Genomic DNA, 25,724 nt, shown 5'->3' on the forward strand with positions numbered 1-25,724 from the left:
CACCTCCACAAATGACACACTCAATGAGTGGACTCAGTGGGTACCAGAGCCCTGATGAAGTAAGTTTTGCTCTGTGTGTTGAGGTCCTACACCGCTGATCCTCCAAGGGAGTTAGAAGCCAGAGGTCAGTGGGCACAGCCAGTCCTTGCAGCTGATCAGCCTGAGTAAATACCTCCCATTGATGTGCCAACAGCAATCAAGACTCAATTACAACAGAAGGGTGTACAGTCCACACTAGGGGTGCACCTCAAGGGCCCAGCTGGAGTGATCAGGGAGGCTGAGCCACTGGATCCTACAGGACACCTACAACAATAGGCCACCCTACAAAGCCCAGGAGACATAGCAACTCTACCTAATACATAGAAACAATCACAGGGAGGCAGCCAAAATGAGGGGACAAAGAAATATGTCCCAAATGAAAACAAAACTCCAGGAAAAGAATTAAACAAAATGGAAATAAGCAATCAATCAGATGCAGAGTTCATAAAACTGGTTATAAGTTTGCTCAAGGAACTTGGTGAGACCTTCAAGGAACTTAGTGAGAATATCAACAACATAAAAAAGGACCAGTCAGAAATGAAGGATGCACTAACTGAAATAAAGAATAATTTACAGGGAATCAAAAGTAGAGTAGGTAAAGCCAAGAAGCAAAAATCATTGAATTGAAATATAAGGAAACAAAAAACACCCATTCAGAACAGCAAAAAGAAAAAAGAATCCAAAAAAATGAGGATAATGTAAGGAGCCTCTGGGACAACTTTAGGCGTGCCAACATTCACATCAGAGGGGTGCCAGAAGGAGAAGAGAGAGAACAAGAAATTGAAAACCTATTTGAAACAATAATGACAGAAAAATTCCCTAACTTGGTGAAGGAAACGGACATACAAGTCCAGGAAGCACAGAGAGTCCCAAACAAGATGAACTCAAAGAGGTCCACACCAAGACATATCATCATCAAAATGCCAAAGGTTAAATACAAAGAGAGAATCTTAAAAGCAGCAAGAGAAAAACAGTCTGTAACCTACAAAGGAGCTCCCATAAGACTGTTAGCCAATTTCTCAAAAGAAACTTTGCAGGCCAGTAAAGAGTGGCAAGAGATATTCAAGGTGATGAAAAGCAACGACCTACAACCAAGACTCCTCTATCCTGCAAAGCTATCGTTTAGAATCAATGGACATATCAAGAGTTTCCCAGATAAGAAAAGGCTAAAGGAGTTAATCACCACCAAACCAGTATTATATGAAATGTTGAAGGGTCTTCTTGAAGGAGAAGAACAACAAAAATATGAACAACAAATGGCAATTAATACATATCTATCAACAAGTGAATCTACAAATAAAATGAGCAAGCAGAACAGGAACAGACTTATAGATACTGAGAACTTGTTTGTTACTTGCCAGATGGGCGGGGGATAGGGGGATGGGTGAGAAATGTGAAGGAAATTAAGAAGTACAAATTGGTTGTTAGACCAATGAACCTCAAAGGGAAGGGGGGAGGGAGGGTGGTATGAGGTAAATCAAAGAACTTCTATGCATATATGCATAAACAATGGACACTGACAATAGTATGGGGAAGGCTGGAAGGGGTTGTGATTGGGAAGGAAAGGGTTAATGGGGGAAATAGGAGGGATATCTGTAATACATTCAACAGTGAAGATGAGTTTAAAAAATTCTCTATTAGGTACCAAGTCTTCAAAACCCAGTGAGTATTCTAACTTACAGCATCCCTTGATTCAGATGTGCCACATTATGGCCAGTGGCTACCATATTGGATTGCACAGATATAGAGGGTCCATGCCCCCATCAATGTTGACAGTCTCTTACCCAACTGGAAAGTAAAGTTGGAAATCTTTCAAAAGATGAGGAATGAGGAATGTGTTTATATGCTTGGCTCACCCCCAAGACTTTGACAAATGCAGGTGTGGAGGAGTTAAACCAATTAATGATGAAGAAAAGAAAATGGATTATGGTGGTTTTATGGGTACATTATGTTTCCCTCCCCCAAATACATATACTGAAGTGCTAACCCCCGTACCTCAGAATGTGACTATTTGAAGACAGAGATCTTTACAGAGATAAGTTAAAGTGAGGTCATTAGCCTATGAGGCATCACCTCATACCTGTCAGAATGGCTGTCATCAACAAATTATCACACAACAAGTGCTGGTGAGGGTGTGGAGAAAAAGGGACTCTAGTACACTGCAGGTGGGCATGCAGACTGGTGCAGCCACTGTGGAAAACAATATAATGTTTCCTCAAAAAATTAAAGTTGAACTGCCATTTGACCCAGTGATCTAGGAATATATCCTAAGAAGCCTGAAACTCCAGTCAGAAAGAATATATGTATCCCTATGTTCATAGCAGCACTATTTACAGTTGCTAAGATCTGGAAACAGCCCAAGTGTCCATCACTAGATGAGTGAATAAAAAAGCTGTGGTACATATACACAATGGCACACTATGCAGCTGCAAGAAAGAAAGATCTCTTATTGTTTGAGATGACATGGAGGGACCTGGAGAGTATTATGCTAAGTGAAATAAGCCAATCAGAGAAAGACAAATATCACACGATCTCACTTAATTGTGGAATATAATGAACAAAATAGACCCAGAAACATAGTAGTAGGATTCAGACTGACAAACCTCAGAAGAGGAGGGTTGGCGGGGAGGGAAGAGATAAACCAAAGAATTTATATGCACATATGTGCAACCAATGAACATAGACAACAATGCTGGGGGTGAAGGTGCGATAGGGAGGAGGAGGGTGTCAATAGGGGAAAAATGAGAAACATCTGTAACAAAATAAATTAATAAAAAATATATAACCCTGGCCGGTTTGGCTCAGCGGTTAGAGCTTTGGCCTGCGGTATGGAGACACCTGGGTTCGGTTCCCGCTAAGGGCATATACTTTGGTTGCAGTTTGTCCCTGGACCTGGTTGGGTCGTGCGGGTGGCAGCCACTCTATGTGTCTCTTTCACGTCGATGTTTCTCTCTCTCTCTCTTCCTTTCTCTCCCTCCCGCTCTATATGAATAAAAAATGGAAAAATGTCCTCGGGTGAGGATAAAATATATATCCCAGCCAATGTGGTTCAGCAGTGGAGCATCGACCCATGCACCAAAAGGTCGCCGGTTTGATTCCCAGTCAGGGCACATGCCCAGGTTGTGGGCCCGATTCCCAGTGCGGGCCATGCAGGAGGCAGCCAATCGATGTTCTCTCATCTCTCTTCTCTCTTCCTATCTCTCTTCTATCTCTCCCTCTCTCTAAAAATCAATAAAGAAAAAAATAAATATATAAATGAGGTCATTAGGGCGAGCCCTAATCCATGTGACTGGTGTCCTTATCCAGAGGGGGAATTTGGACGCAGAGACACAGGAGAAGACAGCATCTAGAAGCCAGAGAGAGATGCCTCAAAAGGAACCAACCCTGCCCACACCTTGATCTCAGACTTCCAACTCCAGACTGTGAGAAAGAAAACATTCATGCTGTTCAAGATCCCGAGTCTGTGGTGCTCTGTTACAACAGCCCTAGTAGATGAATACAATCATGTTGGCTGGGGGCAATTGAAGAGAATGATTTGACTATGTAGCCCTTGGGACAACTGACCACGTGTTCTCCTCTCCACCTGCACCATGCATGTGGTGACTCACGGTGTCCTGGGGGCCCCTCTGCACAAGACTTGAGGGAAGGAGGGGAAAAGGAGCCGGTAATAATAGTTCAAGTCTTTATCCCTTACCATCTGTGATGGGCCAACACACTTCATTCCTGGGGTTCCTGACAAGTAGAACATCCCCCAACCAAAGTTTCTGGCAAAAGGCCTTCTGCAGATAAGCCACAATGAAACATTTGGGTGTTTAACAAAAAAACTCTAGTTCTGGGCAGAAAGATTGCTCTGCTCCAACTCTGAGACAAGTGGAAAAGGCCAGAAGAACAAGTAACAACGTTGGTGGCCAGACTCAAAGGAACCTGCGTGCCGTGCCATGACCCTGGTGGAGAGCATGAGTTGAGGCGAGACACTACCCAGAACCCACAGCAACTGAACTAGTGTGCGTGTGTGCACCTGGCTGCTCTGCCCGCAGACCCTGCCTGCCACACAGACCACCTCTGGGAGTCATTCGAGGTGCAGCCCAGTCTCACCGTCAGGACAGCCAGGAGCAGCTCTGCCATTCAAGTCAGCGGTATAAGTTATCAATTTGCTTTTTGTATTTCTGGATTACGAAATGTCTCTTAATCTTTGTTGTTGGACCTATTGGGAAGGGAGAAAAGGGTTCAGTTGTGGAGATAAAATAAAAGTCCCTGTACCCTGCACATGACCACACAACAGGGCTGTATGACTGGAGCTAGCTGGTGGCCCACTTCCTGGTGCACCACCTTTGCCATCACTGGGGTGGAGTAAGTGACAAGGAGAGATCAGATGGAGAGAACCCCCGAGAGGTCATAGTAAGGAGTATGGCTTTTATTCCCAGAGTGGGGGATGTGGCTGCCCTGGGGAGAAGGGATTCGGGGGAGGGGGGGCAGGTCCGGAGGAACCAGTCAGATAGAGGTGTCAGTGTCCTTCTCTCTGTCCTCAGCTGGCCCCACAGACCCTTTGTCCCTCAGAATAGGGCATGTCTCAGAGCCCATATGGCCCTGGACACTAACAAGGGACCAGCCTCCAAGTGCCAAGGCCACCAGCTCTCTAGGCCACGCACCCAGCTCTCCGCCATGGATGGAGAAGTCTTTGTCCAAGATGATCCACTTCTGAATCCTCTGCGCACTGGAGGTGGCTTCCTGATTCACAGCATCTATGCCCTTCTGGATGGCACTGTACACCAGGGGGTCTCGCAGCTCCACGACCTCAGTCACGGTGGACGCAGCACTGCCAAGGCTCTGGCAGAACTTGATGGACTCAAAGCTCAGTTTGTCCAGCGGCTCTCCACTTGTCTTATCCGTCTCACACTGCCCCAGGACACCCTGGTCACCACACCCTACACCTCCACACACTCCCCAGCGGGCCCCAGGACTAAGAAGAAGGTCCAGAACCCACAGGGGTGCACCCTCTGGACCCTAGGACAGAGAGCCCGCAGGACACCCACGTTACCTTCAGCGTCAGCAGGATGCTTAGAAACTTTGCCTTGTCTCCCACTAACATGGCATTACTGATGATGGGTATCTTCTCTTTAACCTTGTTCTCGATGGGAACAGGGGGCACATTCTCGCCGCCAGCCGTGATGAGGATTTCTGGAACAACACACGGCTCTGTGTGGGTTCAACCAGGACAATAGGAAACGCCCACCCTCTTGAGGATCTGAGGGGAAGATATTGGCACAGACAACCCCTCACCTAGAAAACCCCAGAAGCAGAAGAGGAACCCTGCCCTTGGCCAGGACTCCCAGCATGCCCTTCTCCAAGTCAAAGACCCCAAGTTATTCTGCCCCTCCTCCTCTATTTTCTTCAAATTCCCATAAAATGTCTGAATCCTGTGCATCCCACTTGGACAGTGTCTTATTGATTCATTGGCTATTTCTCAGTCTCCCATACCCTGCGTCAGGCCCTCTGTCTTGCTCAGAAGATGGTGAAATGCTTCTGGCCACATCCTCTCTCTCTGTCCCCTGACTTTTCCATCACTTGGCAATCCCAAAAGAACCTAAGTCCAGTCTTACCCAGAGATTTTGTGTAGCATCCCTAATTTTGGCATGTCTAAAAAAAGTGTGTCACCCAGCTGGTGTGGCTCAGTGAACTGAGCGTCATTCCATGGACTGAGAGGTTCAGATTAGATTCCTGGTTCAGGACACATGCCGGGCTGTGGGCTCGATCCCCAGTGGGGGTCATGCAGGAAGCAGCCGATGGATGTATTTCTCTCACATCAATGTTTCTATCTCTCTCTAAAAAATCAATGAAAATCTATTTTTTAAAATTGTGTCACTTTTTCCTTCAAGCCTCAAAAATTCTCCAAGAACTCCTCCTCCTGGCCCAGGCACATTCTTCTCTTATCTTTCTTCCTGGAATGCTGGCGGCTTTCTGTTCCATCCACCCAAACTCTCTCCATCTCATCTCAAGATCTCACAGTCACCTTTACTGATGTCATTACAGCAGTAGTAATAATATGACCACATAATATGGACATCTGTAGTATTGTCTGCCCAGTGACCCCTCCAGATAAATGCACTCTGATGTTTCCTTAGGAAACTACTGTTCATCTTTATATGGCTTGGTAGGTGAACTACAGGGTGAGCATGTTACCAGGTCTGACAAATCAGCATATTTCATCCTCTACAGTGATTAATTCTGAAATGGGACCCAGGGAGAGTCAGGGCTAAAACTTTTGCAGAAACTACTGGGAATAACACAATCTTATCCTTGGGGATCGGGTAAGCCTAGACTCTTGGCAGCCATCCTGTCACTAAATGGGGAAAAGCCTCTTCAAGTATGGCCCCAACACAGAAGATAACTCGGTAAGAGAAAGAGAAAAAAATTCTTTGTGGCATTGTTTTGACACCTGGATCCAGCCATGCCTGAAGCAAGACCTTTTGGACTTAGTTTTTGAAACTTTTTTTTTCATTCAAACCTATTTAAGAAGGGTTTTCTAGCTATTCCGTGTCAGGTTCAGTGCCAAATGCTTGTCTACATCAGGGGTTGGTAAACTATAGCCTGCAAGCCAAATTTGGCCTTCTGCCTGTTTTTGCATGGCCACGAGCCAAAATTGGTTTTTACATTTTTAATTTTATTGATTTTAGAGAAAGAGGAAGGGAGACGAAGAGAAAGATAGAAACATCGATGAGAGGGAACATGGATTGGCCGCCTCCTGCATGCCCCCCACTGAGGATTTGGCCCATAACCTGGGCATGTACCCTGACTAGGAATCGAACCGGTGACCTCTTGGTGCATGGGTCAATGCTCAACCACTGAGCTACACCAGCTGAGTGGTTTTTAAATTTTTAAACGGTTGGAAGGAAATCCAAAGAAGGAGAATATTTGTGACACGTGAAAATTTTATGACATTCACACATTGGCACACAATCACATCCATTCATCTATGTATCATCTATGGCTGCTTCTACGCTACACTTCTGCCAAGTCGTGTAGCTGCGACAGAGACGTGTCCTGCAAATCCAAAAATATTTATGATCGGGCCTTTGCAGGAAAAGCTGGCCAATTCCTGTTTTACATCATTTCATTTAATCCTTATTTAATTGTTATAACTCTGTAGATTATTGTTAGTCTCATATTACAGGGGAGGAAACATGTTTCAGGGCTGGAGTGGGTGTCTTTCCCAGGTCCATCCTGCCGAGGGCCAAATGCTGCACACAAGGACAGAGCTGGGATGTGCAGAAAGGATGACCCTGTATATCCATGTGCTGCCACGGTGGGAGGTGGGGAGCAGAGGGCCTGTGTTAGAGTTGGTATGCTAGCCTCTTAAATGCTCAGGGTGGGCATGCTTGCAGGAGACCCCCGCAGAGACCAGCCCCAGTACCTTTGATGCGGCCAGTGATGTAGAGGAAACCCTGGCTGTCCATGCGGCCCAAGTCCCCAGTGTGTAGCCAGCCTTCCTCATCGATGACCTCCATGGTCTCCTCCTGCCTTTCCAGGTAGCCCATGCAGACATGCCGGCCCCAGATGCAGATCTCCCCAATGCCATCACTGGTCTGCTGCAACAGCATGTTTTTACATCCACTTATGATTTTGCCACAGCTGCTGGGGAACAGGAAGAGGGATACTGAGGCTCAGAGGGATGAGGCCACCCACACAGGTCAGCCTGGGTCTGCAGCCCAGGCTCCTGACACTCTGCTCAGCTGGCCCAGCCGGATCTGCTTCCTTCACCCTCTCCAGGACACGAGGGGCAGAAGGAGACGTTTGTTGAAAGAGAGAGAAAGGGAGTGTCCAATTCAGTGAGGCAAATTCCCCAACACTTGGTGAACGGGGACACACAGCGGGGTATGTTTTAATCTCTACATAAATGGGAGAAGGACAAAGAGCTCCAGGCTTAAGAATAGCAACAAAACCCCTCATCTTTCGAAAACAGATGTACAGACCTGCGCGCAGTGACCAGGACAATCAACCAAAACCTCTTCAGAGGTTAAAGTTACTTCCATGAAACAGAATAGCACTATATGAAATCTGGATTCTTAAAGGACTTCTTTTCCTAGAGATAGGAAGGGCAATTTTTGAAATCAGAAAAGGAAGTAATGCTGCTTTGCTGAGATCTCTTTCACTACTAGTAGGACCAATGGTCTTAAGGCTAATTGTAGGGCACTCCCAAGAAGCTCAAAATTTACTCAGAGCCGCCTTATGACTTCCCCACTGAAGGCCTTTCTAGGAATGTGGAAGAACACAGAAGTCATAAAGAAGATTGATCAATTCAACCACGGAAAGATAAAAAGAAATTCTGCACAGCAAAAAACACTTGAACTAAAACTAAATACCAATGGTAAACCTAGAGGTAAAATATTTGCAACTCATATAAAAAATGAAGGGCTGATTTTCCTAATATACAAAGAGTGCCAACAAACCAACAATAAAGGGACAGATAATCTAGTTTTAAAAGGGGGCAGATGATATGGACAGATAGTTCAGAGAAAAGGAAATACAAATGGCTTCTAAATGCATGAAAGGATAGCCCTGGCCAGTGTGGCTCAGTTGGTTGGAGCATCCTCCAGTACACTAAAAGGTGGCAGGTTCAATTCCCAATCAGGGCACATACTTGGGTTTCGGGTTTGATCCCAGTTGGGGTACAGGAGAGAGGCAACTAATCGATGTTTCTCTTCTCTCTCTCTCTCTCTCTCTCTCTCTCTCTCTCTCTCTCTCCTCCCTTCCTCTCTATAATAAAATTTCTAACAAAATTTTAAAAAACTAAAAAAAAAGGTATAAAAAGATTTTTTCACTTTAATTTAAAATAAAAGGAATTTGTCCTAGCTGGTTTGCTAAGTGGTTAGAGCATCAGCCCACAGACTGGAGAGCCCTGGGTTTGGTTCCCACTAAGAGCATGTACCTCAGTTGCAGTTTGTTCCCAGCCAGGATTGGGGTTGTGTGGGTGGCAACCATTCAATGTATCTCTCTCACATCGATGTCCCTTTCTCTCTCTTCCTCCCTCTCTCCCTCCCGCTCTATCTGAAGATATAGGCAAAAATGTCCTCAGGTGAGGATAAAAAATAAAATAAAAGAAATCTTGCCCTGGCCGGTTTGGCTCAGCGGTTAGAGCGTCGGCCTGCAGTCCAGAGAGACCTGGGTTCGGTTCCCGCTAAGGGCGTGTGCCTCGGTTGCAGTTTGTCCCTGGCCCTGGTTGGTCGTGCAGGTGGCAACCACTCAATATGTCCCTTTCACGTCGATGTTTCTCTCTCTCTCTCTTTCTTCCTCTCTCTTCCTCCCACTCTATCTGAACAAAAATGGAAAAATGTCTTCGGGTGAGGATAAAAAAAAAAAAAGAAATCTCAATGAAAATTGTGATAAAATACCATTTTTCTCCAATTAGTTTAGCGAAATGTATGGTATACATACTAAACATTCACTTCAGCATTGTTTATGGTCGCAAATAATGGAGGAAAAAAGCTTTATATATCCACCACAAAAGAGACTGATTAAATAAATTATGGTATATCCACCCAGTGAAATAGTATGCAGTTGTTAAAAATAAGGCAGCTGTTTGCACTGATAAGGAACATCCTCTACAAGAATCCCCTACTAACCAAATTTGTTTAGTTCCTGAGCTTGGATGGGTGGGTCAAGACTGAGTGGAAGGAATTCTGAATCCAGCTGGTGAGGTATATCATGTTATCTGAGTGTTTTTGGTTCCTGAACTCATAGCAGAAAGGATGAGTTTTGTGTCCATTTTACATAGGAAATGTTTCCATTTGGGATGAAAATGTATATGTCAATGCACTCTTATGTCAAGTTAATTTAAAAGAATACAAGGTTTGCCCTGCCCGGTTTGGTTCAGCAGTTGGAGTGTCGGCCTGCAGACCAGTGAGTCCCGTGTGTGATACCGGTCAAGGGCACATACCTTGGTTGTGGTTCATTCCCAGCCTTGGTTGGGTCATGCAGGAGGCAACCAGTCGATGTGTCTCTCTCACATTGATGTTTCTCTCTCTCTCTCCCTTCCTCCCACTCTATCTGATAATAAAGAGAAAAAAAGAATACAAGGTGGGTCCAGCCAGTGTGGCTCAGTGGTTGAGCATCAACCCATGAACCAAGAGGTTGCCGGTTCGATTCTAGGTCAAGGCACATGCCCAGGTTGTGGGCCAAATCCCCAGTGGGAGGCATGCAGGAGGCAGCCCACTGATGTTCTCTCTCGTCAATGTTTCTCTCTCCCTCTTCCTTCTGCTCTTTCTAAAATCAATAAAGAAAAATAAATTTAAAAAATACAAGGTGGTTATTTTGCCTCTGGGAGGGTGCTTTGGGTTGAATTGTGTCCCCTCATTCATATTTTGCATCCAAACTCCCAGTTCCTCAGAATGTGAACTTACTTGGAAATAGGGTCTTTGCAGATGTAATTGGTTAAATTAAGATGATGTCATACTGGAGTAGCTGACTGGTGTCTTTATAAAAAAAAAGAGGAGCCCTGGCCAGTTGCTCAGTGGTTAGAGTGCCCACCCAAGAACTGAAGAGTCGCACGTTCAATTCCCAGTCAGGGGCATGTACCTGGGTTACAGGTTTGATCCCCAGCCCCCATCAGTGTTGCACAAGAGGCGACCAATCGATGTATCTCTCATATGGATGTTCCTTTCTCTCTCTCTCTCTCCCCCTTCCATGCTATCTAAAAATTAATGGAAAAATATCCTCCAGTGGGGATTTTAAAAGGGAGGTGGTGGATTTGGACACAGACACACACACGGAAGGACACCATGTGAAATGAAGGCAGAGATGAGGATGGTGCTGCTCAAGCCCAGGGATGCTACAAGTTGCCAGTAACCACCAGAAGCTGGGAGATCGCATGGAACAAATTCTCCCTCACAAGTTTAAGAAAGTACCAGCCCTGCAGACTAATCTTGGACTTCTGGTCTCCAGATTGAGAAGAAATAAATTTCTGTTGTTTAAGTGTGTGGAACTCATCCAGGGTGAACAGGAGGTTTGGATTGGGGTGGAGAGGGAGCTTTTCATTCTATCATTTCATACCTTCTGATTTTTGTGTGTGTACGTATTCCTCATTGAAAAAAAAATAGTTAAAGATAGAGGCTGGAGTTTGTACCTTATCTCCAGGGTTGGCACACTGTCACTTCTCTTTAGTGAAGGACGACCTTTTGGTTTTGGAAGAACTCAAGTGGGCATTTGGGTTCTGCAGAAAACAGATCTCAGATAGGATTGTGGAGTGGAGAGGGGGAGATATTGAGATACAAATTTCCCCTGCAAGGTAAAGTAAAAGGCAAGAGATATTTTTGCCAGCTTAGGAAGATTGAAGTTCGTTTTTGCTAAGTTCAAAGGCATTTGGAAGCTGGCCAAGTATGAAAGACAAGCCAGACTTGCAACACGATGGCAGGGAAGGAAGAGAGACGACCACAAGATTCTATGAAGGAACATGGCTCTCAGACTTCGAGTGGACCTTGCCTTTGGTATTCATACTGTTTCCATATTACTGGCTTCATCCTGCAGCCTGGGGTGAGCTGAGCCTGGGAGAAAGCCAGAGAGGGTCTGTGGATATGTTTGAGATGAAGCATCAATGGAGATGAAGAGTCCTGAGGTCCCAGCAGGGGAACGTGGGTGTGTGAGCCCAGGGTGGTCTGTCTGGAGGCAGAACTCACAGTGGCAATCAGGGGTAGACCATAGAAGATTCTAAGAGCCCTTCCCCTTGTTGGTGGACTCTCTGACAAACTGGGGCTTTCCATGGTCATGAAGATTTGGGGCCTGGAAGCTGGAGAACAGGGATCATTCTGGAGACACCAGGTCAGAATTCATCTGAGCCCAGAGGCCCATCCACCCTCCCATCTTCCTTCCCCTGACCCCGTGTTGCTCTTGGACTGGGGGGTCTGTCCAGGAGGCCAGTACCTTAGAAGTCTATAGGTATCAAAGCTGGATACGGTGTGAGGTCCTGAGCATTCACTCATACCGTACATCTCGCCTATAGGTATGTCCAGGCTTAGAAAGAACTCAGAGGTATTTGGGCAGAGGGGTGCGGCACCACTGATAAATATGTGGCAGTGATCGAGACCAAGGGAGCTCCTGACTTTGCTGAACACAAGTGTCTTCGCCATGCGGTAGCTCATGGGAGTGTCCTGTGTCCTGTGAACAATGCCAAAGAGAGTTCTATAGTCATGGGTCCAAACAGGCTGCTGGGTCTCAGCTGGGCCCCTCAAACATCACCCTCCCCACCTGACCCGGTGGACCCTCCACCTACCCCAGCATCCTTTTTGTATTGAACTTTAAGCCAACAGTTCTTGCCCATGAAAATATCTTCTTCTTCAAGTTTGAGGATTTGGCACTAGCTTCCCTTATCTTCTCCTCTATCTTCTCCCAAATTCGGGGCACCCCCAGAAAAGCAGTAGGCTTTACCTCCTGCAGGGTGCTGACCAAGGTGCCCTGCATGGGACAGAGCTGAGTTAACCACACCTGACCCTTCCACGAACCCCAGATGTCCATCTCTGTCCAGCCACTCAACTCAGCCCAGGAGAACCTTCTCTTGGCTGATAGGATGAGTGTGAGTTCCCAACTCAAGCAAGCCAGCTCACTGGCTGGTTGGCAGCCAATCAGATTTTCTTTCTCTAGAGTGGAGAGTGGTAGGCTGATATAAAATCTGTTGCCCAAGCATGCAGTGGAATATTATGCAACTGTTTAAGAGGATGCAAAATTTCCCCCAAAACTGATCTATAGGTTTAATGCAAAACCCTATCGAAGTCCAGGCAGACTTGTTCATACAAATTGACAAGCTGACCTTAAAATTGATATGGAAATGTGGAGGACCTGAAAAGCCAAAGCAATTCTGGAAAAGAACAAAATCAGAAGAATTTCTACTTGACTTTGAATGTATTATAAAATAGTGTGATCAACCATCCTGGTTTTCCCAGAAATAAAGGAGTTCCTGGAATGTGGAATTTTCAGTTATAAAACTGGGAAAGTCCTGGAAAAACTGGGACAAAGTAGTCATCCTACCATAAAGCCAGAAAAACAAAATCAGTATGGTTTTGATGTAAGAATAGACATATAAATCATTGGAACAGAATAGAAAACCCAGAGTGGATCTTTACATTTGCAATCAATTGACATTCAGTCAAAGAGCCAAGGCAATTGAATGGTGTAAAAGATATTCATATCTCCCCCAAAATTAAAAATGAAAGTAAGAGCTTTGCTTAGAACCTTACTTCTCACCAAACAGAAAAAAACACCCAAAATAGATCACCGACCTAAATGTAAGAGCTAAAACTAAAAGGCTTCTAGAAGAACACATAGAAGAAAATTTCTGTGACCTTGACATGGGCAACGATTTCTTATATATGACCCCAAAAGCATAAAAAAAATAAATTGAGCTTCAGAGTCAAAATAAAAAGACAAGTCACAGATCTGGGAGAAAGTATTTGCAAATCATATATTTAAGAAAGAATTTATGCCCTGGCCAGTTTCACTCAGTGGTGAGAACGTTGGCCTGAAGACAAAAGGGTCTCGGGTTCAATTCCCAGTCAAGGGCACATAGCTGGGTTGCAGGTTTGATCCCTGGCTTGGGTCAGGTTTGTGCGGGAGGCAATCAATTGATGTGTCTCTCTCACATTCATGTTTTTCTCTCTCTCCCTCCCTCCCTCCCACTCTATCTAAAAATCAATGGAAAAGATATTCTCAGGTGAGGATTAACAACAACAACAACAAAAAGAATTAATTTCCAGAATGTATAAAGAACCCTTAAAACTCAAGCATAAGAAGATATGGTTAAAAAAGATTTTTAATTGATTTTCAGAGACAAAGGAAGGGGGGGGAGAGAGAGAGAGAGAGAGAGAGAGAAACATCGATGTGAGAGCGGAACCTCAATCGGCTGCCTCCTGCACGACCCTCCCCCCCACACACACACACACACAAGAAATGGAGCCAACACCCCATGTGCCCTGACCAGGGATCAAACTGGCAAGCTTTCAGTGCATGGGATGACGCCCAACAAATTGAGCCACCCTGTCCAGGGCTTGCGACCACATTTTAAAATGGGCAATAGATTTGAACAGACATATTTCCAGAGAAGATATACAAATGGCCAATAAGCACATGAAAACTTGCTCACCACCATGAATCATGAGGGAAATGCCAATTAAAGCAATGAGATACCACTCACATCCACCAGGATAGCAACAATAATAATGATAATGATGATGACGATGACAATGTGTTACTGAGGAGGAAAAGGAACCAGAACTCTCTCATACACTTCTGGTTGGAATATAAAATGATGCAGCCACTTGGGAAAAGTCTGGCAGTTTCTTAGATTGTGAAAGACACTTTTATTACCCATCAGGTTGATTATTTTAAAGTTTTTTATACTATTACAGGGTTGATAAGGATGTGGGATGTTGGGAACTTCTCAGGTCCTGTAGGTGAGTGTAGTATACACATTCTATATTCAGCCAAAAAACTAAAGTATTCATTGAGTGGCTACTACATCTTAGACACTGAGCTTGAGGGGTCAAGGAGAAATGTAAGCAGAGAACTAAGTGACAAGGAGCCATCAGCCATACAAACAACAGAAGAATGGACGTTCTAGAAGGAATTACACAGGCCCTAAGGCAGCCTGTCTGATAGAGTGTGGAAGACAGAATCATGGTACCCCCAAAGATATTCACATCCTAACCCCCTGAACCTGTGAATATGTTATCTTTCATGGCAAAATGGACTTCGCAGATGTAAGTTAAGGGTCTTGAGATGGGTTTGGTTTTTGGAGCTTTTGGGAGTTGGGAATACTGACTTAAAAAAAAAAAAAAAGCCACATGCCCTGGCCAGTTTGGCTCAGCGGTAGAGTGTCGGCCCGAGGAGCAGGGAGTCCCGGGTTCGATTCCCGCTAAAGGCATGTACCTCGGTTGCAGTTTGTCCCCGGCCCCGGTTGGGGTCGTTTGGGCAGCAACCAGTCAATGTGTCTCTCTCACATCAATGTTTCTCTCTCTCTCTTCCTTCCTCTCTCCCTCCCGCTCTATCTGAAGATAAATGCAAAAATGTCCTCTGGTGAGGATAAAAAAAAAAAGCCACACACATTCTGCTTTCAGTATCATTCACGTCCTAGTCTTAGGTTGTTCAGTGTATAATCTACACAACCAGACACGGATGCCCTGACTTGAGTACAGATAAAAACTATAAGAATGTGATCAACTATTTTCAATGCTGCTAAATGAAGCATAAGATGAGGTCAGAAAAGGAACCCCTAGCACTGGGGCTAATGAAACCATCCACTCATCCCAGGCTGCCCTCAGCCTTACCTTGAGAGCGTCTGGTTGAGCAAAGTAGGTGAGAGCCCCGACCTTCATGGGTACCCAGATATCCATCATCTGAGCTGCAATGTGGCTGAGGGGGAGATAACTAACCACCACCTCCTGCTTTTCTGAGGCGCAAGACAGGCTGCAGTCCCTCGCCACCATCCCGGCCAACCATGTGATCTGGAACACAAGTGGGGCTTACGATCCAGGGTGCCTTGTCCTGGCTGGAGGGCCACCTAAGTGCAATTCCTTAACAAACATTTACAAAGCATCTACTGGGGGGCGGGCACTACTCTCGCCCTTTACAAACATTAAGTTGTTTAATCCTCATCATAACACCCCGGGGTCAGTAACTATGATTCTCCCTATTTACTGAGGGAACAGAAGCATAGAGAGTTAACTAACTTGTCTGAGAATCCAGCGGCAGCTTTGCAGGGTTAAATAGACACTCTTGGGCCCATCAATAGATCCTAGAGTTAGAATGTCTACCAGGAAAATCAGAAATCTGAAGGATCCAGTAAGTGTCCCTCAATCAAATCCTTTGCTTAAAATCCCTTCAGCGTTTATTTCCTCATCGGTAAAATGGACATAGAGGTGTCTCCTATCTGGTATAAAATTCTGGAACTAACATTGTCCAACACACAAAGAGGTCACCTATGATCCCATCCCATAAACACCCCAACAATTAGCATATTAATGATTTTCTTTCTCCAATCTATAATTTTGCAACCCATATTTCTCACGGATGTCATAAATCTCTGGTGAGCAGTTACTTCATTAATTCTGCCTCATGGGTCTCTGCATTGTTTCTCCAACACATCAGGCAGGGTCCAGCCTTGGGGCCTTTGCACAGGCTGTTCCCTCTACCTGGATTGCTGTTCCTTCAGCTTTCCCCATGACTGACTCCTCCTCACATGTTAAGTTTCCACTTAAATGTTGTCCACGCAGAGAGGCTGTCTCACACCACCCAAATGGAAGTTTCCATCATTTAATTCTCTAGGTATCACTCTCCATAACCTGAATAGTTTCATTTTACTTAATTTTTTTTTTTTATTCCCATTCCCACACCCACCTCTCCTTTGGCAACCATCAGCTTGTTCTCCGTATCTATGAATCTGTTTCCGTTTGTTTGTTCACTTGTTTTGTTCTTTAGATTCCACATAAAAGTGAAGTCACATGGTATTTGTTTTTGTCTGACTAATTTCACTTAGCATAATACCCTGTAGGTGTATCTATGTTGTCACACATGACAAGATTTCATTCTGGTTTTTTTGGGTATGTGCCCCTGGTGGAAACTGAACCCGGGACTCTCTGGTCCACAGGCTGACGCTCCAACCGCTGAGCCAAACCAGGCAGGGCAGATTTCATTCTTTTTTATGGTTGAATAATATTTCATTATACATATAAGTAAATATATACCACATCTTCTTTATTCAGGTGTCTACTGATGGACACTTAGTTTGCTTCCATACCCTGGCTATTGGAAATAATGCTGCAGTGAACATGGGGCTGCATGTCTTTTTATTTTTTTATTTTTATTTTTTTATCCTCATCCGAGGATATTTTTCCATTTTTTGTACAGATAGAGTATGGGAGGGAGAGAGAGGAAGGGAGAGAGAGAGAGAAACATCGACGTGAAGGGACACATCGAGTGGCTGCCACCCGCACGACCAACCAGGGCCGGGGACAAACCTGCATGTCTTTTTAAATTCTTTGCATAAATACCCAGAAGTGGGACTCCTGGGTCACATGGCAGTTCTCTTTTTTTAAATCCTCACCTGAGGATAGGTTTATTGGTTTTTTTTAGAGCGAGATGAAGGGAGAGAGAGAAACATCAATGTGAAAGAGTGACATGGATTGGCTGCCTCCCGTATGCACCCCAACCGGGATCAAACCCGCAACATTTTTTGGTGTACAGAACGATGCTCCAACCTACTGAGCCACCCTGCTGGAGCTGGTAGTTCTATTTTTAATTGTTTGAGGAACCTCCATACTGTATTCCACAGAGGCTGTACCAACAGTGCACAAGGGCTCCCTTTTCTTCACATCCTCACGCTTGTTTGTTGATTTGTTGATGACAGCCATTCTGACAGGGGTGAGGTGACATCTCATGTGGTTTTGATTTGCACTTCCCTGATGATCAGTGATGGTGAGCATCTTTTCATGTCCGTTGGCCATCTGGCTATCATCTTTGGAGAACAAGTATTCTTTGTTCATTTCCTCTCTGTCTTCCTGAGGGCCACAGTTGGGTCTGTCCTGTTCAATAATATATCCCCAGCACATACTACATGCTCCATAGATTTTTTGTTGAATGAATGAATGAATGGCGAGATAGAAGGGATTAAGTAGAGTAGCATATGCAAAGCAGTTGGCCCCTGGCAGGACCTCAAGATTAGTCCCACTTCCCTCCCTGGGCTTTAGGATGAAAGGATTTTACTTCTGCCCTATAAGCACTGTCACTCACAGCCTATGCTCCAAGGCAGCCCACACCCATTTATTGATGGAGGGGGCTTGGCACATATAGACCATGATGTACAGTAATGTAAACATTCCTGGATTCAGATCCTAGCTCAGACCTTTTCTTGTTCTATGTCCTTGAGCAAGTCATTTCCCCTCTCTGAACCTCAGTTCCCCATCTGTGAAAGGCATTAATGACACAACTTATCTTGTGGGTTTTTTGTGATAAATTAAACACATTTATCTCAGTGTGGTACATAGTTAGTACCCTATAAATGGGAGAAACTTTGAGCTGCTGATGTTAAGAATATGGGACTAGCTTTACTTCTTACTTAAAGAGGATGATGATTTTAAAAAATAAGAATCACCCAGCCGGTGTGGCTCAGTGGTTGAGCATCGACCCATGCGCCAAGAGGTCGTTGATTCGATTCCCGGTCAGGGCACATGCTCAGGTTGTGGGGCATGCAGGAGGCGACCAATTGATGTTCTCTCACATTGATGTTTCTCTCTAAAATCAATAAAGAAAAACTTTTTTTTTTCAAATCTTTATTGCACTTAGCATTAGGTTTTTTTTTTTCCCCCACATCTTTATTGTTGGATGTAAAATGTATTACAGATGTTCCACATTTTTCCCCCATTGACCCCCTCCTCCCCACTCCCGCCCCCCTCCCACCTTTTCCCAAACTATTGTCTGTGTCCATTGGTTATGCATATAAGTTCTTTGGTTTATTTCTTCCCACCCCCCCCCCAACCCCTTTCCCTTTGAGGTTTGTCAGTCTAGCAATGAATTTGTGCTTCTTAATCCCTTCACCTTTTTCACCCATTCCCCCACCCCCCTTCCCAACTGGCAACCAACAAAATGTTCTCTGTATCTATGAGAATGTTCATGTTCTTCCTGTTCATTTTGTTTGTAGATTCCATTGTTGATAGATATGTATTCATTGCCATTTTGTTTGTTCATACATTTTATCTTTTTCTTTAAAAAGACCCTTCATCATTTCATATAATAACGGTTTGGTAGTGATGAACGCCTTTAACTTTTTCTTGTCTGGGAAAGTTTTTATATGTCCATCGATTCTAAATGACAGCTTTGCAGGATAGAGTAATTTTGGTTGTAGGTTCTTGGTTTTCATCACTCTGAATATTTCATGCCACTCCCTTCTGGTCTGCAAAGTTTCTTTTGAGAAATCAGCTGACAGTCTTATGGGAACTCCCTTGTAGGTAATTATCTGCTTTTCTCTTGCTGCTTTTAAGAGTCTCTCTTTGTCTTGAACCTTTTGCATTTTGATGATGATGTGTCTTGGTGTGGGCCTCTTGGGGTTCATCTTGTTTGGGACTGTCTGTGCTTCCTGGACTTGTATGTCTGTTTCCTTCACCAAGTTAGGAAAGTTTCCTGCCATTATTGTTTCAAACAGGTTTTCGATTTCTTGTTCTCTCTCTTCTCCTTCTGGCACCCCCAAGATGCGAATGTTGGCACGCTTGAAGTTGTCCCAGAGGCTCCTTACACTATCCTCCTTTTTTTGGATTCTTTTTTCTTTTTGCTGTTCTGATTGGGGATTTTTTGCTTCCTTATATTCCAAATTGATGGTTTGCTCCTTGGATTATATTATTGAAGCTGTGTAAATTATTCTTTATTTCAGTTAATGCCTCCTTCAATTCTAACTGTGTATCCATGATTTCTAACTGGTCCTTTTTTATGCTCTTGAGGCTCTCCCTAAGTTCACTGAGGTTCTCACTAAGTTCATTGAGCATCCTCATAAGCAGCATTTTGAACTCAGTATCTGTTAGGTTGCTTATCTCCATTTCGCTTAGTTCTTTTATTGGGGTTTTGTTCTGTTCTTTCATTTGGGACCTGTTTCTCTGTCTCCTCATTTTGGCTGCCTCCCTGTGTTTGTTTCAGTGTATTGCTTAATGAGAGGTATGGGGCTCGCTGAGACCAGATGCTACTCGTTTGAAAGAATTCAGGAAAAACCTGAAGCAGGATCCAAGACAGGCCAATCCTATGGTTAAGCAAGTGGCAACAGCTTGGGTGGGCCTGAAAGTTGGGTGGGGCAGGGCGGGGCTACCAGTGTGAGTCAGGTTGCTGGAGTCCCAGATATGGCTTCTGTCTGCTGCCTCAGGGAAGGGCTCACCAAAGGAACAAAGGCCTCTGACAGCACGTTTGTCTCAGAGAAAGCCCCCTCTCCAGCCCTCGCTCCAGTGCCAAACAGCTCAGTTCTTCCCTGTATGTCTCTGGCGCCCCTCGAGCTGCCTCCCCTCCAAGCTTAGAGGGAGAGAGTCCGATAAGTCCGTGCGCCGGCCCTTTAGGGAGCTGCCTGGGGCTCCAGCCGCGTCAGCTTCCCTGAGCCTTAGTTTCCGCTGGTTTTTCCAGCCAGAAGTTATGGGGATTCTCTTCCTGGCACTGGAACCCTGAGCGGGGCACCTGGTGTGGGGCGGGGACCCCTCAGTCCTCAGGAAGGACCTTCCCAGCCGAGGTATCCTCCTGATTTTTATCCGCCACACTTGGGTGGGGGCCCGTCGCACTGCCCCGGCCCCTCGCGCCGCCGCCCCTCCTACCAGTCTGGATGTGGCTGCTGCTTTAATTCCGTAGCTGTAGGACTTCCATTCAGCTTGATTTCGGGCGGTTTTGAATGATGGTTGTTCTGTAGTTTAGTTGTAACTTTGATGTGGTTGTGGGAGGACGCGATACCGCGGTTACCTACGCCGCCATCTTGACCGGAGATCTCCGAAAAACATTTTTTTTAAATAAAATAAAAAATAACAATTGCTACCTTGGTCGGTTTGGCTCAGCGGTTTGAGCGTCGGCCTGCGGTCCGGAGAGACCCGGGTTCGGTTCCCGCTAAGGGCATGTACCTCAGTTGCAGTTTGTCCCCGGCCCTGGTTGGTCGTGCGGGTGGCAGCCACTCGATGTGTTCCTTTCAAGTCGATGTTTCTCTCTCTCTCTCTCTCTCTCTCTCTCTCTCTCTCTTTTCTCTCTCCCTCCCACTCTATCTGAACAGAAAATGGAAATATGACCTCGGGTGAGGATAAAAATAAATAAATAAAATAACAATCGTGCCCAATCAGTGTGGCTCAGTGGATTGAGCATCATCCCACGGAACCAGAGGTCGCAGTTCGATTCCTGGTCAGGGCACATGCCTGGGTTTCAGGCTTGATCCCCAGTAGGGGTCGTGCAAGAGGCAGCCAATTGATGTATCTCTCTCACATCGATGTTTCTCTCTCTCTCCCTTCCTCTCTTTCTCTAAAAAATCAATAAAAAACATATTTAAAAAAATAACCATCACTATGGTTAACCGTACTGAGAGGTCTCACTATGTGCCAGGCATTGTTCTAAGCACTTTATTTATGTGTGGTAGATTAAAGACAGCAACAAATTCTCTGCCACCCTGCTATTCAAAGCTGAAGTCTGTTTTCCTATCCTTCCCCAGGACTGGTCCAGTGACTTTTATTTTTTTATCCTCACCTGGGGACAGTTTTTTTCCATTTTTTGTTCAGACAGAGTAAGAGGGAGAGAGAGGAAGAGAGAGAGAGAGAGAGAAACATCGACGTGAAAGGGACACCGAGTGGCTGCTACTGGCACAACCCAACCAGGGCCAGGGACAAACTGCAACCGAGGTACACATCCTTAGTGGAACCTAACCCAGGTCTCTCTGGACCATAGGCTGACGCTCTGACTACTGAGCCAAACCGGCCAGGGCTCCAGTGACTTTTTGACCAACAGAATGGAGCAGAATGACACTGTAACTTCTGATGTTGAGCCTTTATAGACTGCAGCTTCTGCCATGGTATAAGGGAATGTTTGCTCTGGGGGGTGCCGGTCACTATGCACTATGTTAAGCAGTTCAACAACCTTGAGCCACCATGCTGTGAGGATGCCCAAGCCATAAGTGACATATGAGTGAAGTCTTTCTTGGACTTTTTCATCCAGCCTGGACATCAGATGAATACAGCTGAGTGACCCCAGCTTACACTACGGGGGGCAGAAGAAACACCCTGCTGGGCCCTGTCCAAATTCCAGACCCAGATATAACATACTTTTGGTGTTTTAAGTCACTAAGTTCTAGAATGGCTTGTTATGCAGCATTAGCTAACTGACACAGTAAATAAAATAATTTAACCTTCATGGCAACTCTAGGAGTAAAACTATTCGCATCTGTGTTTAAGGAACTTGTCCCAGGTCACATAGCTAGCAAGTGGGAGAGCCAGGATTCAAACCCAGGAAGCCTTGCTCCAGGGTTTATACCTGTCAACACAATGCTAGAAATATATCTCACCAGGTATGAAGCCACAGGGAGTATAAATGCTGACCAGGGTCAGGCAGGAGTTTAATCAGTTGCCATTCATTCATTCCACAAAAGTGGATTGAGTCATCCTATGTGCCAGACACTCGGAGACAGAGCTGTGAAAAGACAGACAACTTCTGCCTTCAAGGAGCTGATGTTCATGATAAACAAACGATTGTATAACGTGACAGTGTAAGAAAAACAGCAGCCAGAGGAGGAAAGGCATCAATAGGATGGTTTATTGTTTGCTATTTTAAACATGGAAATCATGAAGGGCTTCTCAGAGGAGGTAATGTTTCAGCAGGACCAGAAGGCAGTAAAGGAGCAAGTTGTGTAGCTTGTTCACAATTCAGAGGGAACAGCCAGTGCAAAGACCAGTGTGTGCTGGTAACTATTAAGCTAGGTTGGAGAAGAAAGCTCTTACAAGGTAGAAAGGCTTCATTTGAAAACTAGACATCTTTGTCAGCTGGTGTGGCTCAGTGGACTAAGCATTGTCCATGGACTGAGAGTTCCCGGTTCGATTCTTGATCGGGGTACATGCCTGGGTTGCGGGCACAATCCCCAGTAGGGGACGAGCAGGAGGCAGCCAGTCGATGTTTCTCTCACATCAATGTTTCTATCTCTCTCTCTCTAAAAAAATCAATAAAGAAAAAAAATGTTAAAAGTAAATAAATAAATATAAAAACTAGCACTCTTTCTGACACATGGGGGAACCACCATGGCCAGCTGGGTACATGTCCTGCTAGACATTTTTCTGCTTTTAAAACTTACACAGGTGCATATTGTTTGCTGTCCTTTTTAGTTTTTTAAAAAAGATCATATTGTGTTCTATGTAGTGTTCTGCAATTACCTTTTAAATGTTTACATTGCATCTTTAAACATTTCCACATGTTAGCCACATAGATCTATAGTAAAAATGTGGACTGTGGAGCCAGCCTGCCTGGGTTCAAATCCTGGCTCCAATGTGTTGCATGCTGTGTGACCTGGGCCAAGAAATTTAACCTCTCTGGGCTTCAATTTCTCATCTGCAAAAATAGCATCCAACTGATAGAATCAGTAGAATCGCTGTGAGGATTTACTGAAACTCTTGGAACAGTACCTGGCATGCAGTGATCATGCAACATAAATGAACTGTTACTGTCCCATTTTTTTTTTTTTTTAACAGCTTTATTGAGGTAAAATTGACATGCAATGAACTGCACACATTTAAAGTGTACAATCGGACACAAATTGACCTATGTCTACACCTGTAAAGCCATCACCATCATTAAGATATGAACATTTTCGCCCTGGCCGGTTTGGCTCAGCGGTTAGAACGTCGGCCTGCGGTCCGGAGAGACCCGGGTTCGGTTCCCGCTAAGGGCATGTACCTCGGTTGCAGTTTGTCCCCAGCCCTGGTTGGTCGTGCGGGTGGCAGCCACTCGATGTGTCCCTTTCACATCGATGTTTCCCTCTCTCTCTCTCTTCCTCTCTCTCCCTCCCACTCTATCTGAACAAAAATTGGAAAAATGTCCTCGGGTGAAGATAAAAAAAAAAAAAAAAAAAAAAGATATGAACATTTTCATCAACCTCCAAAATTTCCATATATCCTTTATGATGCCCCCCTTCGGCCCCTCAGTAGGCAACCACTGATCTGCTTTCAGTCCCTATGAATACATTTGCATTTTCTAGGGTTTTCTAGAAATGGAATCTTTTAGCATGTATTCCCTTTTGTTTCATACCAGTCATGTAAATTACCATGAGTCTTGGACTCCATCCAGACATACATAAGTGTTCCCCAAAACACGCAGTCTTCCTTGAATAATCAAAACCTCAGCTTCTGCCCTGGCTGGTGTGGCTCAGTTGGTTGAGAGTCATCCTGTACACCGAAAAGTTTTGGGTTCAATTACTGGTCAGGACACATGCCCAGGTTTCAGGTTTGGTCCCCGGTCAAGCATGTGCAGGAGGCAACTGATTGATGTTTCTCTCTCACATCAATGTTTTTTGTTTTTTTTCCTCTCTCTCCCTTCTCTCTCTAAAAATAAAATAAAAATCAATTTAAAAATCCCCTCAACTTCTGCTTTACTCTGAAACACAGGACATATTCACTGCTCTTTCACATACTTATCAAACACTGTTCTAAGCTCTTTGCAAATATTAACTCATATCATCTTCAGGACAGCTCATAAGGCAGGGACCATTATATTGCATCCATTTTACAGATGAGGAAACTGAGACTTGGAGATATTGAATGTCTTGACCAAGATCACAGTCAGGTTTAGACCCAGGTCTGCTCCAAAGTCCTTGACCTCAATCCCTCCACTCTGCTGCCCCCTCTTCAGTGTCCACTTGACTCTCTACCTGCTGCTGGTTAAGAGCTGTGTGCTAGACCCTTAAATGCCACCCTCCCTCTTTGGGTCAAGAACAAAACATCCTGAAGGCCACTGCCCCTGAGTGAAGGGATTCTAGATGCTACCAAGCTGCTCACTGTTGGCAGAGACAGCACTTACGTTGTCATGGCTGAGCATCACTCCTTTGGGGTTGCCCATGGTCCCGGAAGTGTAGATGAGCACAGCACACTGATTGGCCTTCTGGCTCGCGATGATTTGGTCCAGCTGGGAATTGGAGATGCTACTGCCAAGTTCCATGAAATCGTCCCACTTAGGAAAGAGAAGATAAGCAAAAGGTCTCAGGGAGTATGAGAAGTGACCTCAGAATGCCAGGCATTCCCTTTCCCCAATCAGATCTTGTCCCATCAGCTTCTTCTAAAGCATAATTTTTAGCAAGAGGAAAGGTTTAATTAGGATCGCCAGTCCTGGTTCCTCTTACAAAAGCTGTTGTTTCAACTGGAGGGCGCTACTGGTGTCCCGTGGGTGGAGACCAGGGATGCCGCTCAACGTCCTACAGGGCACTATTATCTGCTTCTGGTTCCTGCACTCCTGGCAGGCCACATAAGCTCCCTGTGCCTCAGTTTCCTCATTTGTAAGATGAGAATGATATCAGAACCCAACTCCTTCGGTTGTGCTAAGCAATAAATGAGTTAATATAAGTAAAACGCTTAGAAAATGGAGTTCAATATTATTTGATCTCTGCCTTCCCAGATTCCACTTTGAACCCCAAATTTCTCAGTGACCAGATTGATGGGGCCAACTCCAACCCCAATTCCAGAGGTCATCCCTAATTGGTTTAAAGCAAAGGGTTCCATTATGTGGGCCACATGTTTGGATCGGGTCTGGACATGTGACCTCAAATGGTTTAATCACAGTGAAAGCCAGGGCTTTTGCTGGAAGTACTATGTGGACAAGAATAAGGCAAAATGTAGCCCTAGTTTGGCTCAGTGGTTAAAGCGTCTGCCCCAAGGACTGAAGGGTCTCCGGTCAAGGGTTGCAGGTTCAATCCCTGGCCCCAGTCAAAGTTCTGTGGGAGGAAACCAATCAATGTGTCTCTCTTGCATGGATGTTTCTCTTTCTCTCTCTCTCTCTCTCCCCCTCCCCCACTCCTTCCTTTCCACTCTATCTAAAAATCAATGGAATAATATCTCCCAGTGAGGATTAACAACAACAAAGAAATGTAGCCCTAGGAACTGCTGGACCATCTCAGGACTATAGGGAAAGCCAGGCTGGAGTGGAGTCAAGGAACCAAGAGGGCAAAATGGAGCTGG

At 45.0% G+C, this 25,724-nt stretch overlaps 1 protein-coding gene across 1 annotated transcript in view; it reads right to left on the reverse strand.

Moving 5' to 3' along the window:
- Positions 1 to 4,169: 4,169 nt before the first annotated feature.
- Positions 4,170 to 25,724, reverse strand: part of ACSBG2 (acyl-CoA synthetase bubblegum family member 2) — a 32,461-nt gene continuing 10,906 nt past the window's right edge. Inside the window, exons 6-13 of the mRNA XM_036241416.1 lie at positions 24,574 to 24,723; positions 15,348 to 15,524; positions 12,302 to 12,483; positions 11,953 to 12,186; positions 7,451 to 7,668; positions 5,078 to 5,217; positions 4,689 to 4,935; positions 4,170 to 4,243 (exon numbers count right to left, since the gene is read on the reverse strand). Coding sequence (XP_036097309.1) covers positions 4,170 to 4,243; positions 4,689 to 4,935; positions 5,078 to 5,217; positions 7,451 to 7,668; positions 11,953 to 12,186; positions 12,302 to 12,483; positions 15,348 to 15,524; positions 24,574 to 24,723 — 1,422 coding nt within the window. The remainder of the gene's footprint in view (positions 4,244 to 4,688; positions 4,936 to 5,077; positions 5,218 to 7,450; positions 7,669 to 11,952; positions 12,187 to 12,301; positions 12,484 to 15,347; positions 15,525 to 24,573; positions 24,724 to 25,724) is intronic.

Source organism: Molossus molossus, unplaced genomic scaffold (genome assembly GCF_014108415.1).
Source record: "Molossus molossus isolate mMolMol1 unplaced genomic scaffold, mMolMol1.p scaffold_m16_p_4, whole genome shotgun sequence".
NCBI lineage: Eukaryota > Metazoa > Chordata > Mammalia > Chiroptera > Molossidae > Molossus > Molossus molossus.